Source organism: Cricetulus griseus (genome assembly GCF_003668045.3).
Source record: "Cricetulus griseus strain 17A/GY chromosome 1 unlocalized genomic scaffold, alternate assembly CriGri-PICRH-1.0 chr1_0, whole genome shotgun sequence".
NCBI lineage: Eukaryota > Metazoa > Chordata > Mammalia > Rodentia > Cricetidae > Cricetulus > Cricetulus griseus.
In genome coordinates, this window is record NW_023276806.1 from 48,024,461 (window position 1) to 48,043,106 (window position 18,646).

The 18,646-nt window shown below is 37.5% G+C and overlaps 1 protein-coding gene across 1 annotated transcript in view; it reads right to left on the reverse strand.

Annotated features, from left to right (window-relative positions):
* Window positions 1-570: 570 nt before the first annotated feature.
* Window positions 571-18,646, reverse strand: part of LOC100753868 (calcium-binding mitochondrial carrier protein SCaMC-1) — a 42,597-nt gene continuing 24,521 nt past the window's right edge. Inside the window, exons 5-10 of the mRNA XM_035451919.1 lie at window positions 16,293-16,451; window positions 12,100-12,252; window positions 4,531-4,638; window positions 3,501-3,668; window positions 2,051-2,198; window positions 571-746 (exon numbers count right to left, since the gene is read on the reverse strand). Coding sequence (XP_035307810.1) covers window positions 571-746; window positions 2,051-2,198; window positions 3,501-3,668; window positions 4,531-4,638; window positions 12,100-12,252; window positions 16,293-16,451 — 912 coding nt within the window. The remainder of the gene's footprint in view (window positions 747-2,050; window positions 2,199-3,500; window positions 3,669-4,530; window positions 4,639-12,099; window positions 12,253-16,292; window positions 16,452-18,646) is intronic.

The following is an 18,646-nucleotide window of genomic DNA, read 5'->3' on the forward strand; positions in this document are numbered from 1 at the left end:
TCTAGAAAGGTAAAACCATCTTGGAGTGGAGGTAGGTGAGAAGGATGGGTTGCCCAGACACTGAAGGGGATACAGGACTAGCAAGGGAAGTGACAAACCATAACAGTCTAGAAGGAATCATGAAGAGGATTATCCTTTTTGCTGAAGAGATTATCTGTAATGTCAAATTTAATGCACTGATTTTTGCTTTACTGTGTAAAACTTGTTCAACCTTAATCTTTAAAAAAAAAAAAAAAGAATGCTAGCAAAAAACTCTCTTGTACCTTACCAAATGTTTTCTAATGAGGTTGTATTTTCTATTAGCACCCAATCAAAATCTAGTTTTATTTTTAAGCAGAAGCTAACAGGAAATGTAAAATAAGAATTCTGGGGATAATAAAGAATTTGAAATTATTAAAGAACTCTACCAAAACTATAGTTTAATTTGTATATTTTATAGTAAATAAAGACAAAGTAATTTTACAAGTAGTTGATATTTCTTTCCTTTTAGGAAAGAGTAAGATCATCTTATAGCCAGGGTTATCTTATACCTTAGTGATAATAGCAGTGCAGCAGTTTGATATTCCACTTCTAGGTTAACCCAAAAGGCAATTTCACTATCTCATAAGCCACACAGCCAATGCCCACTGCTGGAAGCACCTTGATGATGTTAGGGGCGAGACCCTTGAAAAATCCCGTCTTTCCTTCTTTAATGTATATTTCTTTAATGAGCTGCAGCATATGTATGGTTTCCTTTTTCCGAGTAGCTATAAATTTAAAAAACAGAATAATTCAATATTTAATATTTGCATATTAATCTAGCCCAAAGATAATGAGAATTTATAGAAGTTGAAATCATTTCAGAGGATACTTATATATAGAATGATCCTACATTACTCAATAGGGTAGTAACTATACATGTGGCTATTTAATTAAAATTAAATTAAATTTCTGCCTTCAGTCATATTAGAACATTTCAAATGTCATCAGTGGCTACTATACTGGGCAGTACAGATATAGATGATTTCATCACTGCGGAAAGTTCCCTTGAACAACTTGCAAATCTTTCATCAGAGACTTCACTGAAGCATTTGGAAGTGGAACTGGAGGATAGTTTAATAGAAGAAGGCATGAATGATACTGGACATAGAAATTCTCCATCTCAATTGCAATGAAATTGAATCCAAAGCCTAACTGAGAAAGACCAGGAGAAAGAAAAAGAAAAAGCATGTTACCCACTTTGGTACCCCATTGTGTGCTTGTTTTCATCTTTGAAAAGTGATTTATTTTTCATTTGTTAAAATCTAAATCCCGAACATTTCACCAAGAACAAACACACAAGATTAAATATCACCTCCCTGAGTCAATTGAAGTACAGAGTCCCAAAGCAGTTTACGACAGTGACAGCAAAACCAAGAAGAGTAACTTGCCTCTGTGCATCAGCTGTTGGTTTGATTTAAAGAAAAAAACCTTTTCCATGGTTTGCATGGCACTTCTGATTAAAAGCTTCTTAAAGAGATCATCAGTAACTGGAGCAAACGTGGTTTGATTTAAAGAAAGAAACCTTTTCCATGGTTCTGCATGGCACTTCTGATTAAAAGCTTCTTAAAGAGATCATCAGTAACTGGAGCAAACGTGGAAGCCCCACACAGAACTTTGGAGGGGAAAAACATTTAAAATTTACAAAAGGTTCCAGGAGAGATGGCTCAGTGGTTAACAACATTTGTTGCTTTTCCAGAGGACCCTGGTTCATTCCCAGGACTCACAGAGAGGCAGGCACATGACCATCTTTAACTCCAGCTCCTAGAGGTCTATTGCCCGTTCTGGCTGCTTTAGGCACTGCATTTATTTAGTACATGTAGATAACATGCAGGCCACACACTCCAACACATAAAACAAAATAAATAAATCTTTAAAAACATAATAATAATAAATTCAGATCTAGTGTTTTAAATCAGTTAGCTTTTCCCTTATCAATTCTATGGGTTTTCTGCTTTTAAAATATTCATACTTATTTAAAACTATTTTTTACCTTAGTAACTTAACTAAACTAAGAAAATAAAAACCTCACCTGCCTGCATGCGATTTCTAACAAGGTTCATGGGGAAGCTGGCTAACTGGCCACAAGTGTGTGACAGTGTGCTGCAGCCCAGAAGGATCGATATCCCAGGGTTCACCGAGTTTACTGAGTAGTGGTCCAGCCAGTAATTCTTCAGAAGCTGGTGGAGAAGAGAGACTTTGAATAAAGTTTAGCACCTGAACTTCACACTCTGCATTTGCATGTCTATCTACTCTTCTTGTGTGTTTTTGCCTGGCTTTGTTTTTGTTTTCCTTTGATTGTTTTGGTTTTAAAAACCAGAGCAAAAAATCTGGATATTCTCACAGGAATTAAAGCAAATCCATTTTATGCCAATGTCAAATCTGTCCTGCGACAGATGCAGGCCATGATCATGGTCATGACTATGAAATTCCTGTGAGCTTGTCCGATAACATTGCATTGCCAGGGTTTCACTCCTAGGCTGGCTCTCATCTTTAGTCCAGGTTTATTCCTTTCCTTGATTCTAATCTTCATAACCATGACAGAATAGCTCTGTTTTCTCAACCTTACCTGTGCATCAGAGTCTTCTGGGAAGTTAGGAAATCTGAATGCCTGGCCATTGCAAAATATTTGTTTAACTATGCAAAAATGTGCTGCATTTGTTTAACTAAGTAAAGATGTGTTACATTTGTTTATGTTGTAGAAAATTTGTTTAGCTATGTAAAGATGTGTTGCATTTGTTTAATTATGTAAAGATGTGTTGCTATTTTACCTTGCCTGACTAAGGCACCTGATTGGTCTAATAAAACTCTGAATGGCCAACAGCCAGTGAGGAGGTATAGGTGGGACTTCTGGGCAGGTAGAGTAAGTAGGAGGAATTTAGTCTTGGGAAAGAGGAAGAGATTCCAGGGAGACACCCAGGGCCAGACAGACAGACATGGAGGAAGCAGGAAAGTAGAACATACAGAATGAAAGAAAGATAAAACGCCCCAAGACAAAATATAGATAAACAGAAACAGGTTAAATTAAGTTAAAAGAGCTAGTGAGACAAGTCTAAGCTAAGACCAAGCATTCCTAATTAATAATCAGTCTCCATGTCTTTATTTGGGAGCTGGTTGGTGGCCCAAGGTAAATTCCAACTACACCACGCCTTCCTGGGATAATTAAATCAGAATACTTGGGATATGGCCAAGGGGGTCTACTTTTTAAAAGATCTACAAGTAGGTGATTCTGATGTACATCCAGAGCTAAAACTTACTATTGTCTCAGAAGTTATGTCTATAGTCATCACAGCCAAGGAATAAGTTACAAAGAACAAACAAAAACAAAAATGATTAGATTACTAGATATCTAAGAGAAAGGCAAATGAGAACACTCAATCTGATTCTTGATCAGAAGCTATTTCATGCAAAACTGTATCTATATCTCTTGTGTCATATTGTCAAATACAATGCACAATGTCATACTTTGAGAATGAGCTCACCTCAAAGATGGCAAGATCTACACCTGCATATGGAATGATGCCAATCAGGTTGGGAATATAGCCTTTGCAGAAGACCTGAATGCCCTCTGTTTTCAGAAGCTTTCTGCAACAGTCGAGAATCCCAGAATACTCGCCTGTTTTACCTAAAATTAGCCTGGTCTTTATCACCTAGGTGTGAAGCAAAGTAATAAGGACATACTGATTAGATAGATATACCTGACTTGTGGAGCAATCTAGTGAGGTCTGTTACATCTGCTTACAAATTTTATAGAAATCATAGGATCCCTGGTGGCTTATTCCTGTAATCTCAACACTCAGGAGAGCAAGAGTAGGGAATTACCACAAATTCGATGTTCGCCTGGGCTGAATAGTGACTTCCAGGCCAACTTGGGCTGCACAGTGAGATACTGTCTTAAATAATCAAACACAAACAACAATAAAAACTCCCCAAAGTCTAAAACTAAGTGTCTACTTATTAAAACTTCCTTTCCTCTGTTCAACATCTGTCTCCACCGAAGGTGCCTTTCTTCATAATCCCTCATGATCAAAGCCTATGCTGTGATCACACATTCTATCCATGTCTTTCATGGAATTCTGAACTACAAATAAATAAATTCCACCCTTTAAATTTCCATAGCACTGTATGTTGAGCTATCTTTACAACTTTTTTCAATTTGGGGTCATTGATATTGATGTATATGTTTTGTTTTCCCTTATAGATTACGGAATACATGATCAAAATCCCCATCTAAGTCTCCCTTGGATCGTACATGGTACCTAGTACAGTATCTTAAGTTTAGCATACATACAATTCATATTTGCCTACCAAGTGACTAAATAGATTAATGTATTTTCTTTGTCTACAACACCATTTGTTTTAAACAATAACAAAGGGTATTAAGACTGACACTTTATACAAGATTCAAATCTTACAAGGTTATAATAATAATAATAATAATCTGGAAGCCATTTCTGATTGTTAGTTACATTTAAAGCATGATTTTAAATAAAATGTTATAATAATACATACCTCCATGGGATAGATACAGGTTTGGGAAGTCACACCAGCCATGGAACCAGCTATAAATCGTTGAAGAACTCCTAAATTAGCATCATCAAAACTAAGAAATTTCTTATACTGTATAAATAAAAATATGTATAGTATTATTGAAATATATGCCTTTCAAGCTTTAAAATAGTAACTAAAAGTATAAAATTATATTAAAATATATATCAGGTGCTGAATATGAGCACAACCTTATAGTAAGTAATTACCAATACGGAGTCAGGTAGAAATATAAGGGTATTTAATAGGGAAAAGCCTTACTTACAGAGCGAACCAGCCAGCCGGTGGTAGTCTGTACAGCAAGAAGCAAAGAGAAACCGAAACCGAAAAACGCAGTCCCCCTACTCACTCTGACCACGCCCTCACAAGCCCTCAGGTACTCTTGTAGCCAGCCCCTAAGAAGGCGTGGCTACAGCTTCCCCTACACAACCTAGTACAGTGCTAAATTTTAGTTTCCATGTAATAGATAAGTTAAACCTCTCTATTCAGCTTTTTCTTTTATTTTTCTAAGGAATAATCTAATAGCTACGTTAAATTACTTAAGTCTACTCATGGATGTGTCATATAGCGCATACAAATAATATAATCAGGAGTAGTGTTTTTATGTATTTCAGTATCCTGCTATATACATAATGACAGTGTGTTTGCTGACTCAATAATTAGAAACAACATGGCAAGCTCTTTAGTTACAAAGACTAGGACAGTGAAGCTTCTGAGGACTCTTGGGAATTAGCTCACAGGCCACCCTTGTTAATCAGATACAAGAATTAGGGTGGAAGTAGAGAGATGATTCAGTGGTTAAGAGCACGTTCTGTTCTTGGAGAGGACCTGGGTTCAGTTCCCAGCACCTGTTTGGGTGCTTATAACCATTCTTAACTTCCAGGGAATCTAGCACTGTCTTCTGACCTCTGTAGGCAGTAGGCATGCACACAGTACACACATGCAGGCATACATATGTAAAAAATATTAGGATGCACGTTGTTTGTGCCCTGGGCTTTTGCAAGTCAGACTTTAAAAGTGACAGAATAATTTACTTGGCAGAGAAAATTCCAAAGCAGTGTAGCATTCAGGCTGCAGCCTGCAATGGCCACTTTTAGCCAAATATGCCATAAGAACTGGAATGGGGTGAGGGTGGTAAGCAGAGTGGAAAGATTTAGAAAATCTACTGACTGCAGGAAAGGAAAAGTTGCTAAGAGATCAGTGCCATTATAAAAGGAGCCGTGTAGCTGAATATGGAGGTACATGCCTATAATCCCAGCTACTCAAAGGCTGAGAAAGCCTTCAAAACATAGCAAGATTCCATCTCAAAGTTTTGAAAATTGAGGAGGGTAGTACAAGCCTTTTAAAAAACTAAAATCAGAAGTGAAAAGGGAATATTACAGTGGGTATCACAGAAGTAAAAAATAATTATAAGACACTAGTATGAAGAATTATATGCCAATAAACATTACCTTTTCCCCAAAAATAAAGTCACTACCTGAAATAAGAAGAAACAGAAAACCCATACAGACCAATGACAAAATAGGAGGCAGGATTGCCAATCAAAAATCTCCAAACAAAAGAAAACCAATGGTCAGATGGCATTAATTTAAATAGCTGATGTCATCCTCTATCCACTCTTAAAAAAGAAATAATGAAAAGAATACTCCTAAATTCACTTTAGGAGGCCAGCATCACACTGATTCCAAGCCAAACACATAATAAAACAAAACAAGAGGCCAATGTTCAATAAAACACTAGCAAACCAAACTTAAGAGCACACTTAAAGGATCAGATGCTAGGATGAAATGGTATTTATAAAAGACAAAGGTTCAGTATACTCACATATATCAATGCAGTATAACACTTAAATAAAAGGAAAATACATTATCATCTAAATAGAAAAAGCACTGAACACAGTTGCATTCGTTCATGATTAACACTCTGGGAATTTTTTTTTCAAAATGTATAAGAGAAACTTTTCTCCATTCAATAAAGGTCAAACAGAAAAAGCCCTCAGCTAACTCTGTGGCTTGAGTAGTTCCCCATCCACTCATGTTGGAATTTAATTGCCATTTGTTCTAGTCTTATTTCTATTGCTGTGATAAGAAGCAACCGAATGGAGAAAGTTTATTTCAGTTCATGGTTTCAGGATACAGACCATCATGGCAGGGAAGTCAAAACAGCAGGAGCTTGAAGCAGCAAGTAAAATCCACAGAAGATCAGAAAGAGAGGGAAAAAAATGCATTCATGCTTAGTACTTGGTTAGCTTTCTCTACTCTTAAATAGTGCTGCCACATTTTCAGACTGAGTCTTCCCACACTGATTAAGGTAATCAAGACAAACCCCCACAGGTTGCTCATAGACAACCCAGTCTGGATAGTCTCTCCTGGAGACACTCTTCCTAGATGATCCTAAATTGGGTCAAGCTGCCCTAAAACTAAGCATCACACCACTGTAACTTTATTAACATAAATAAAAGGCAGGGCCCATAAGAAGTGATAACCTAGTTATCACAGGAGTGGGTCAGAGATCACTAAAGCAAGTTGTCATGAAGCTAGGTAGCCTCTCTTGCTTCTTGGCATTCTTTTGAACTTCCATCTTCCACCATAGGATTACATAGCTTGAAGGCTCTCGAAGGGTTAATAGCCTTGGACTTCATAGCCTCTAGACGTTTTGGAAAGAAACCTCTTTTCTTTATAAGTTACCCACTGTCTACACTTGTTATAGGAACATAAACTGGATGTAGACAGACTAAGATGAACCTCATAATCGATGGCGGAAAGTAAAAGCTTCCCCTCCAAGGCCCAAGATGAGACAAAAAAAAAAAAAAAAAAAAAAAAAAAAAAAAAAAAAAAAAAAAAAAAACCATTCTCACCATTTCTGCTCAATGTAGTATTACAAGTTCTAATCAGAGAAACTACACAAATTTGTGCAACCTTAAGGTTTCCAGACGGTTAGCATCCCTTTGACCTTGGACTGTGGGGCCAATTGCTTTTCTTTGTAAGTTACCCAGTCTATTATTTTTGCCAAATTTGCTTTGGGTGTTTTTGTTGTAACAAATCATAGGAATGAAGACTGTAGTAACATGCTGACCCCTGTGACCTCGCTAGTACGTTTACTGAGCCTGGGGAGAGAGAACTTGTGGATTTTGCTATAGCCTAAGCTTTATAACATTTTATTTAGACATTGCTCAACCATTTCCCAGCATGATTAGAACATGGCTGCATATGTACTTCAGGTTCCATGCGTCTATGACGTGCACACTTCTTTGCATGGCTGTCATAAGATCTTCCTGTCTTTCTCAGTAACAAATAAGTTCAAGTGCATCTTTGCTTGTCTGTGTTTTCACATCCACAGAATGACACTGTGCAGCTCATTCATGGGCATTCAGTAGTGAACGGGTACTGTTCTGGAAATGAGCTTGTACACCCTATTCTAAAGAAGTTTTTTCCTGAGCAAATATTTTAAAAACAGATCGTAAAGGAAAAGACAAAACCTGACAGTGACTGATATTTGTATCCTAATATGCATTCTCCCCTTCACTCTGAGAAATAAATTCATTTGCAGCTAGTTGTCTTACAGCAAAAGACTACAGTCCTAAATTCCCTTCCAGCTAGACCTATTTGTTTGTCTAAGTTTAAGCTAATGGCATGAAAGCATAAGTATTCTGCATTACTTTTGGAAAGCGTCCTAGATGGGAAGGATGTATCCATCTTTGATCCCCTCCCTAGTTATTGCCTGGAAGTTAGATGTGATTGCTGGAGCTCCATCTCAAACTCATGATAAAGGGGACTACAACACAGAAGACAGTGAGCCAGAAGTGACTGAATTTCTTTTTACCTATAGGGCATCTTTGCACTCTCAGTAAACTGCCTTTCCTCAGATTTCTATGTGTGAGTAAGTGATGAATTTCTGTCTTAAATTGTGTGAGGATTTCTGTCACATGCCTCTGAACCTAACTCTAACTTATATTAAGTGGTAAAAGCAACTGATAGACTAGAGCAGGAAGAGAAGATGCTAAAGTAAGTTACTTCTTGGAAAAGGAAATGCAAGATATGGATTCTAGAAAGAATTTCCATAAGAAGGAGAAAAATGTAAGAGAAAATGTGAACATCATTGATATAGGAAAAGCACAGTTTGTTAAGGTATAATTAAAAGACTCTTTCTGTCAAAGCCATATATTGTCGGGTGGCCAACAGTAAGTGTCCAGGACACGTTAAGTGGAGAGAAATTATAGAAAGCGTAATGTTGGAATAAGGACTTTACACAGAGTTCAAACTGTAAAATACAGTCTCTGAAGAACTACTAGCCTCACTCAACACTCACCCCCCAATAACGATCTCTACTATAAGACAAGAGAAAAGTGGGCCTCAGAGAAAACCTGGACAAGTATGAAAATTAACTAGCAGAAAGACGGGGCTTCTAGATAGCAAGAAAACAGGATTTTAGGTACAAAAGACAGGAATAGCTAGTGTTTTTCACACCTTTTGTTGAATTCCTTCATTCTTGTTACCTGTACAAAGCAATGTGTCCCTGGACAGGCCAGCAGGAAGCAGGATGGGCCTAAAGAGAGGAAGTGTCAAGTAGGCTATTATAGGTCACTCATTAGAAGTTACACAAAATAGGGAAAAGATGCCCTTTGCTGCTTCTCTGTGATTTGTTCCAGCTCACGAGGGCTGCAGACTAGACATTTGAAGTCAAAGTCCTGGTAAGTAACACTGTTACCTGGCATGTCCTCTATGTCACTGCATGTCTCCTTACGTAGTGATGGTGGCATGCTGATGACACAGAGTCTAGAATATTCTTTTTCTTCATAAATGACAGTATAGACATTACCAGTAACAGTCATGAGCACACATCAGAATGACTTTTTTATATGTTTGCAGCACAATGTTTTTGTTTTAAATTGATATTTTCATTTAGATGAACCATCCCTGAATTTCAACATGGACTTTTGATAGAATGTGGATCTGGAAGGGCAGAGAGAGTTAACGTATATCTTTTTTTCTCGTCTATCCCCAGACTATAAGATCTAGCTCATATGTAGACATATAACAAATACTAAAATACAAGAAACCACCAAAATTCAAAAGATATTGTAACCGGGATTTTCTGGGGCTATCTGCTGCCTGATACATCAACTGACCTTTGTTACCAACAATCTTGTTTCATCTCCTTGTTCCATCTATACTGTGACTCTCTTAGATTTTCATATCTTCTCCTCTTTCCTCAAACCTCCAACATGCCTTTGCTTCTCCTTTTTATCAAAGAAACTGAAGCATTAAGAAGAAAGCTGTAAGAAAGCTGCTTAGAGCCGTACCCACTCAGTAGTGCTTCTCCTGGGACTGTGATTGAAGGGCCTGGCCAACGCCAAGCCTTCCTGAGCACCGTCTCCCATCTCCTAGCACAGCTCTTCTCCTTTAGAGGACAATTATCTGCACACCCCCCTCGGTCTCTTGTGGTATTCCCTCTCACCGGGTCCCCTTAGAAGCATTGCTTATTCCAGTTGTGCGAAATCCCCCTCTTTGTCATTCCCCCTCTAGCTCCCACTTCATCCCTTTCTGCTTTTCATGGTGAAACTCCTTGAAAGAGTCGTCAGCTCCTCTCCTCAATTTCCCAGTAACCATTGACATCACCTGACATATCATTCATTCATTCATTCATTCATTCATTGTTGTTTTTGTTTTTGTTTTCTCGTTTATAATCCACAAAGACAAAAGGGATCTTTTTTTGTTTGTTATAATTTGCTACATTTCTATCACTTAGAAAAAAAAAAGTCTTTACACAAAGCAAAGGATAACTAGGCTATTATCCACAACCCCAGAGAAGCTTAGTGAAAAGGAGGACCCTAAGAGAGACATACAGGAATCCCTCTGGGAAGGGGAATTATATGAGATCTCCTGAGTAAACTGGGGGGAGTAGAAAAGAGGGGAGGGGAAGGAAACATGAGAGACTGAGATTGCCAAGTCGAGGGGGAGGGATAGAGAGGGAGAGCAATGAAAGAGATATCTTTTAGAGGAAGCCATTATGGGGTTAAGGGAGAAACCTGGTGCTAGGGAAATTCCCAGGAATCCACAAGGATGACCCCAGCTAAGAATCCCAGCAATAGCAGGAAGGGTGCCTGAATGGGCCTTCCCCTATAATCAGATTAGTGACTACCCTAATTATCATCATAGCACCTCCATCCAGGAAGTGATGGGAGCAATGCAGTGATCCACAGCCAAGCACTGGGCTGAGCTCCTGGACTTCAGTTGAAGAGACTTGGGAGGGATCATAGGAGGAAGGGAGTGGGGGGTCAAGATCATGATGGGGAAAACCACAGAGACAGCTGACCAGAGCTAGTGGGAGCTCAGGGACTCTGAACTCTCCTCTGGGGAACTTGCATGGGACCAGGCTAGGCCCTCTGAATATGGGTGATAGTTATGTGGCTTTATCTGTCTGTGGCGCCCCTGGCAGTGGGGTCAGGATTTATCCTGGGTGCATGCACTAACTTTCTGGAGCCCATTCCCTATGGTGGGATACATTGCTCAGCCTTGATGCAGGGATGATGGACTTAGTCCTGCCTCAACTTGGTATGCCAGACTTTGTGGACTCCCCACAGAAGGCCTTATCCCTTCTGAGGCATGGATGAGGGCGGGATGGGGGAGAAGGGAAGGGAAGGGAAACTGGGGTTGGTATGTAAAATGAAAAAATTAAATAAGAAAAACAATAAAAGGAAAAAAGAAAAGGAAAGATTCTTTAACACATGAGGTCTACACTAGCTGATCAAAACAATATTGTTGAATGAATCGGCAAATCCCCATTTTAGGAAGAGCTGTATATTCTAAGGACAAGCATTTCAGAGTCCAGTGTCTACTCATCTATCCACTTGTTTTTCAACCATCTGAGCCTAAGAAAGGATAGCATCAATCTTTTATATTTTCATAAAATAGTAAGGCTCTGTGACCATGTGAAAAGGCCCTACAAAAGAAATAATTTAATGCCCTTGGTAAACATTTATTTAAAGAAGAGAGAATTATTCTAAAATTTACAATAAAGAGAAAAAACTGGAGAAGCATATAGAGCATCCTTAGATTCTTATGAAACCCAAATGAATTTCAATATTTGAAAACTGATATTTGTCCTGTCTCAAAGAAATTACTTAAGAAAAAGCAAAATCCTAAATCAGACTGAAAATTTTTGAAATGTGGTGCATATTTCTCAACTTCGTCTTCACTAAATAAGAAGGTTAATTCTTGATCATTAACAAATGGAATGAAATCTCTGGGAAATATTCAAACTATTCTAAGAAAAAATTCTGAACTGTTTTGTGAATACCTCTTATGCTGTGACAATTAACTTAAAAGAACTAGTCACAGACCTGCTGTGATAATACAGTGCAACCTCTAGACACACTCAAAGTAATAAGAAAGCATGAAAGCAACCAAATGAAAATAAAAATCAGTAATATTTACATTGACAATTATTGCTTACATAATTTGTATTCTATTTCACAAAAGTCTAAACTTTTCAAAAATTAAATTTAAAACCCCATAGTCAATAACACATTACCTGCTCATAGGCCCCAATCTTGAGTACTGTCTCTGGTGCAATTTTAAAAACATTCACACCATTCCCTCGCCAAAGAGAAAAAAGTCCTCCTTCTTTTATCATCTGCCTGAACTCATTAAGGAATCCCATTTTATTCACTTTTGATCTGCGAACCTAGAAGTAAGTGATAGATTTATTTAAATTTATTTTGCTGGTAATATAAATTTATTCCACTGCTGGTAAAATAATTATACCTATATACTTCATAATTTCCACCAGCAGTTTGATTTTCCTTTAGTCACATAAAATGGATATTAGTACTTTTCTTGTCCCCAATTCCACATAAAAATCACAGTTTCTTCCCTCTGTCCATTGTTTTGTATCCCATGCTTCAAATAAAGTAAAGTCACAGAAATAAACATTTCATGTGCTTTAAATTGCTTGCTAATCTGAATAGACGATGAAATCACCCTTAATCTAACTCCACCTGGCTTTCCAGGGTTATGAGTCACCTCTGTGCAGGGTATCTCTGTGGTATAATCTACCTACCCAATAATCACTTAGGAGCTGTCTCCATTATCAGATCTACTATTACAGTATTACCATAGTGCGTATGTTCCAGTATCCCTTACTTTACTTCATTATGACCTCAAAGTTCAGCAGTAGTGATGTTTGCAATATGGATATGCCAGAGGCAACATGCATGCTTTCTTAAGTGATGAAAGTCATGCAACTTGCATTAGGGTACATTACTACAATTGTTATACTTTAGTGTTAATGTTGGTGATATCTCCTTATGCTCAATTTATAAATTGAACTTTATCATATGTATGTAGGTATGTATAGGATAAAATACAGTATTCTTGGGTTTAGTGCTATTTACAGTGTAAAGTAACCAATGGGAAAATTTCCCCAGAGACGGGAACTACTGTAATCTAAGGCATTAAAGAAAAATAAAAAATAAAAATAAAAAACTTACGGAAGACAGAATTCTAATTCAATTGTCAGAGACCCTTATCATAAGCAAAGTGTATGGCTGCTACCAAAAATACCCTGAGATTACTAAAGAACACATTGAAATAGGTATTGAAAACAGGGTGGATAAAAATACATCAAAGTTTCAACAGTGTATACATCGAGGCTCCAGGATATTGTGGGTTGGACTGTAGCTCTCAAATATGTTGAAGCCCTAACTCCTATTCCCTCAGGTTGTGGTCCTATTTGGATGGGGTCTTCGAAGATAAAAATCAATCTGATGTAATATGACCTTTATCCTTATAAAAGGAAAGTTTGGACATAGAGACATAGCACACCAAGAAGGAAGGCAGTATGCACTGACAGGGAAGATGGCCTTATCCAAGTCGAGGAGAGGCACCTGGAGCAGACTCCTCAGCACCCTGGGAGCAGCCAGCCCTGCTGACCACTTGATTGGTCCTCCAGAACCACAACAGAACATTCTGATTTTATGCTGTAGGATTTTGTTACTGAATTCCTAACAGAGGGTGCTGGGGGAACTACGGGTCAGTTCATGTCTGCCTCCATGCTTTCCTGTGTTTTTTATTTTCCTGTCATTTTATGATTTTAAAAGTATGTGTGTGTGAGAAAGAGACAGAGAGACAGAGAGAGACAGAGAGACAGAGACAGAGACAGACAGACAGACAGGGTCTGACATGAATTTTTTATGCAACTGAAGATAACCTTAGACTTCTTATTCTCCTGCCTCCACTTCCTAAGTGCTGACATCACAGACATGTATCATTACACCTGGATTTAATTCACTTCCTACTATCCCTCCTTATTCTCTATTTTTCTATATTTTCTTTTCTTTTTCAAATCCTTTTCCTAGTTTATCTGCTTTATTCCTTTACTTTTTTATATCTGCTCCATATTTTTAATTTTTGTTTAATAATTTCATAGATGCATAATGTGTTTTGATCATATCTATCCCATGTGCATGGATCTAGGACCATCTCCTGGGGCACAGTTCTCAAGGGCCGCATTCTCAGAGAAAACTAACTCTCCCTCTCAAAGCAGCCATCAATTGCCAATTGTTCCTCAGAGGTAGGATTTCAATAATGAGCCTCCCCTGCCCATGCTGTGGTTTGAGATGGCTTGATCTTACACAAGTCTTGCGCATGCAGTCACAGCTACTGTGAGTTCATGTGTACAACAGCCCTATCATGTCTAGCAAACACTTTCACTGTTGCATCCTTTTTCACTCTCCCTAATCCAGTGACCCATGTGTAGCCCTTAGAGAACTAATCTTGCCTATCTTAGTGTGCCTATTGTCTTTCCCATGTTGAATGATGCAAAACATCTAAAGTGACAATTACCATTTTCAATATTATATCATCATCACAGATTTATATGTCTGTAATGTTCTGGAAAATAAGAACTATGCTCTTTCATCTTTGCATTTCTAGCACCTAACATGTAATAAGCACACAAGATTATTTTCTAATTAACTTTCCCTCTTGGCCCTATTCCCATCTCTGTCATCTCTCAACCATGTCTCCTCTATATAGCACTGTAAATGTCCATATCTTTTTCCTTTATATGTAATTTTGCAGGCCCAGGTACTGGGGAAACTGGGTTTTCTACTTTAATATGTAACAGAACATTTTCAACTCTGTCTTTCCTAACAGTTGTCCAAATTTAGCTTCCTGGCTGAACAGAATGTGGGTTACACATAAGAGTCAAACACATAGAAGGATAATGGGTTAGCTGTCCTATTACCATATGCTGAAGTATATTCCCTATAGGTAGATGATTAAACTAGAGCCTTTATTTCTATCGGATAAATTAACCAATATATTATTATATATCTACATGAGAAATAATAAAGAGAAATAAAATAGTGTCTATTCCTCCTTGGTATTCCCATGGTACTAGTGTGTTTCTATCCAGTTATATAATGGCATTTCAATATTTATTATCTAATCATCCATTTTTTTCCTGATATATTTTAATTTCTCTCATTTAAAAAGTGTGTCTAGAGCCAGGCACTGGTAGCACACACCTTTAATCCCAGCACTCAGGAGGCAGAGGCAGAGGCAGAGGCAGGTGGATCTCTGTAAGTTTGAGGCCAGCCTGGTCTAGAGAGTGAGTTCCAGGACAGGCTCCAAAGCAATACAGAGAAACCCTGTCTCTAAAAACAAAAAAAAAAAGAAATTTTAAAGAAAAGTGTGTCTGACTTGGTACAGTACCTAGTGCCCATTAAAGGCCTAACCATACTCTGCTAAATAGGTATGGAATGAATAAATGAAGCTCCTTTAATCCAAAATCCAACACATTGTATTTTCTAAAAATGGCACATAAATTTAATATTTAAGCAGAGTCACAGATTTTGAGACAGTGAAGAATAATTATGGATAAATTACAAAGTTCTAAATTAGGTAACATTACAATTTTGCACAATTACTATGGTGTACTATAATAACTATTCATAATTCGTCACCAAAGGCTACCAATATTGCCAAACAATGAAGGACAATAAAACACCCAAATATATCATTTCAATTAGAAATTTAAATTCACTATATTGTTTCTTGATTTTTATATTCTTATAGCAAAAGTATTTAGCAAGTATTGAATTGTAATTATGGATTTAATTATTATTGGGTAGACTAGTTATGCTTCTGAGAAACTGTCTAATAGAGTGGATCTATTGTTATTTTAACTTAAAATTAATCTGAGTATCATATTAGGTATCGTTTCCACACTGTGAGAGATGAGCTAGCACACAGGGAAAGACTTCTTTTGCCTCCCATCTTCAGACATGTCATTCATGGCAGCAAGGCAGTGGAGTTCCTGTTGTGTGGCAGGGAGCAGAGAGGGGGATTGTCTGCTTGGCCAGCTAGCTCTCCTTTTCCTCCTCTTCCCCTGAGGCCCAGCCTATGTGATGGTGCTGCCCACCTTCAGGGCGATTCCTTTCCCTTAGTTAATCTTCCTTCAAATGTCCTGACAGACACACTCAGGCAAGTGCTTTGTTAATCTGCTAGGCCAATGAAACTGACATTCAAGATTAATCATTCCAAACACCATAGGAACCTCTTGAAGAAAATGAAAACATATTTTAATAGTAAAGAGATAATAATTTGAAATTTCAAGAAAGCATAAAATTTCAATGAGTACTATGAAATCTACCAGATATTCAAATATTAATGTTTTAATTATCAAGTACTCCCCATGTTCCTTCAAGGCACAAAACCTACCTGCCTTATGACTTTCATGCGTTCCAAAGGTGCTGTGCATGTCCGTGTGATCGCGCTTGCTATTCCTGCTGCTACTAACCGTTTCCACCATTCCCCAGACTTCTTTTCTTGTTCTGTAAATTCATCTGGAATAGTTATACTCTCTCCTATATCAATTACCTGATAAATAGAAAAAATAGGTAGTGAAGTGTAAACACGTGAGAAATAAAAGTATAACTTTCTACAATGATCAAGAAAAACTATTCACACAGACCAAAAAACTTCAACATTTGTTTTTCAAATCATCTCCTATACTGAAGATTGATAATTTTCTTAGTACTCGGTGCTTATACTCTAAAGATTTTAAATAACAATTCATATATAGATTCAAAATAAAATTTTCATTACATTAGCTATTAATTTAAAAGAATTCTCAAACCATTTGAATGATCTTTTCCACAAAAACAATATAACCCTAAGAGCAGGGGAACACGCCACTTACACAGTGTCTGCCACATACTAGGTGGGGAGTAAACACTGAATTAACTTTCACACTTTAGTCCAAAGGCAGGAGGCAAGGAGAGCATCTGACATGCTCTGACTCACTTTTCCCAGTGATCTTTGTTGGTCAACTTTCTCTTTTAAAAATGTATAATACAATGAGTTTATATTTGGTAATTTTATTTTTAAGTGTTAAAGCACCATGTAGACTTGAAGACTTAGATTCTATTACTATCGATGTGGTAGATATGTTACTGCTCTTCTGAGCTCCTCACTTCCATTCATTCTGCTAATGCCCTTTTAGGAACCTTCTCAAATTATTTTCCCTCTGCCGCCAAAGAGTTCTATTTGACTCAACTGCTTTGCGTCTAATACAGCACAATCTTGATTGATTAGTTTAAATCTGTTTATTGTTTGGCTCCTTTTTTATAAAGTAAGCCCAATAAGGCCAACAATCTGGTCTCCCTTGTGTACTGTTGGAAACCTAGATCTTAGCTCCTGAAGACAAATGTGCTCAATAAACATTGTTGAAGTAAGCATCAACCTGCCAGGCTCTGGGCTTTGTATTAGTGACACGGTCATGGAGAAGTTGGTTTCTGCCTCTAGCATTTACAGAGCTGTTCTTATTATCTCTAGAATAAGAGTAATAGGGAAAAATACAGTCAAGTACAATACAGAGCAGTAACTACAACAACAAAGGCAGCCAATGAGTGTCATGAGAAAATCCTACAGAAACATGGAGTGCACAAATTAGATTTAATGGGTTAAGAAAGTGGAGACAAAGTTAGGTAGGCAGGGAAAGTAGAGCGGTACTGGGAGGAGTTGGATGAGAAACAAATATGATCAAAGCACACTGCACAAAATATCAAAGAACAAATAAAATAGAATAGAATTTTAAAAATAAAAAATATAGATGTAGAATGAAAGAAAAGAATTCCTTATAGTTAAAGTAACTTAGAAGCCCCAAAGCCCCAATTTGAATCCAGGAATCATGATGACCTCAGAGGCCATCACCTTTCTATATAAGTAGGGATTACCCAAAGTAAGGCTAGGCAACAAAAATGGTGAGCTTGAAGATAATACTTTTTCTAAGAACCACAGGATTATATGTAGGCATGGAAAGGGATGTTTAAAAAAACAAAATGAAATGGCAAAGGTCAGTGTGATGGCTCTGCAGATAAAGAGGATGGCCACCAACTCTGACAACCTGAATTCATTTTCCAGAACCTATGTAGTGCAAAGAGAAAACTGACTCTTGCCAGTTGTGATCATCTCCATGTACATGTCATGGTGTGAGCACACATACTTACACTAGATTTAACATCTTTTTAAAGGGTTTAGATAATTACTGATTAGAAAGAAGAAAGTGGTGATGGGTTCAAGAGTTTGAAATGGCTACTGTTAGGTTGGTGGTAAAGAGCAATGGAGAAATTTCATGTTTTGAGTTTATACTGGTTTGTTCCATGTAAAAAATTAGTTGATCTGTCTAGAGATGATCTTATGTCACAGACCAACTAGTTAAGTAAGAGATGGCTGAAATAGAGAAAATTAATGAATTAAAATAATAAACCACGGACCATAAATTTAAATGCCTTTGGAGGCCAGTCAAAAAGTCTTGTCTGGGTATCAGGAGAAAGTCCATGAAAATGGACACATCTGCCTCTTCATTTTAGCTAATTTTATTTAGTTGTTCTTATGTAGGAATGCATATTGGGGCTATATATTCTTCTCACGTTCCCAGACAAACCAGAAAGCTGTAGTTTACTTATGAAATTCCTCTAGTTTTAAGCAATGTATGAGCCAAAGAGAACATTTAGCTTTTGATAGATGCCTGGGAACTTGTAGCAGGGTGAGCTCCACTCAGTCACACCCCC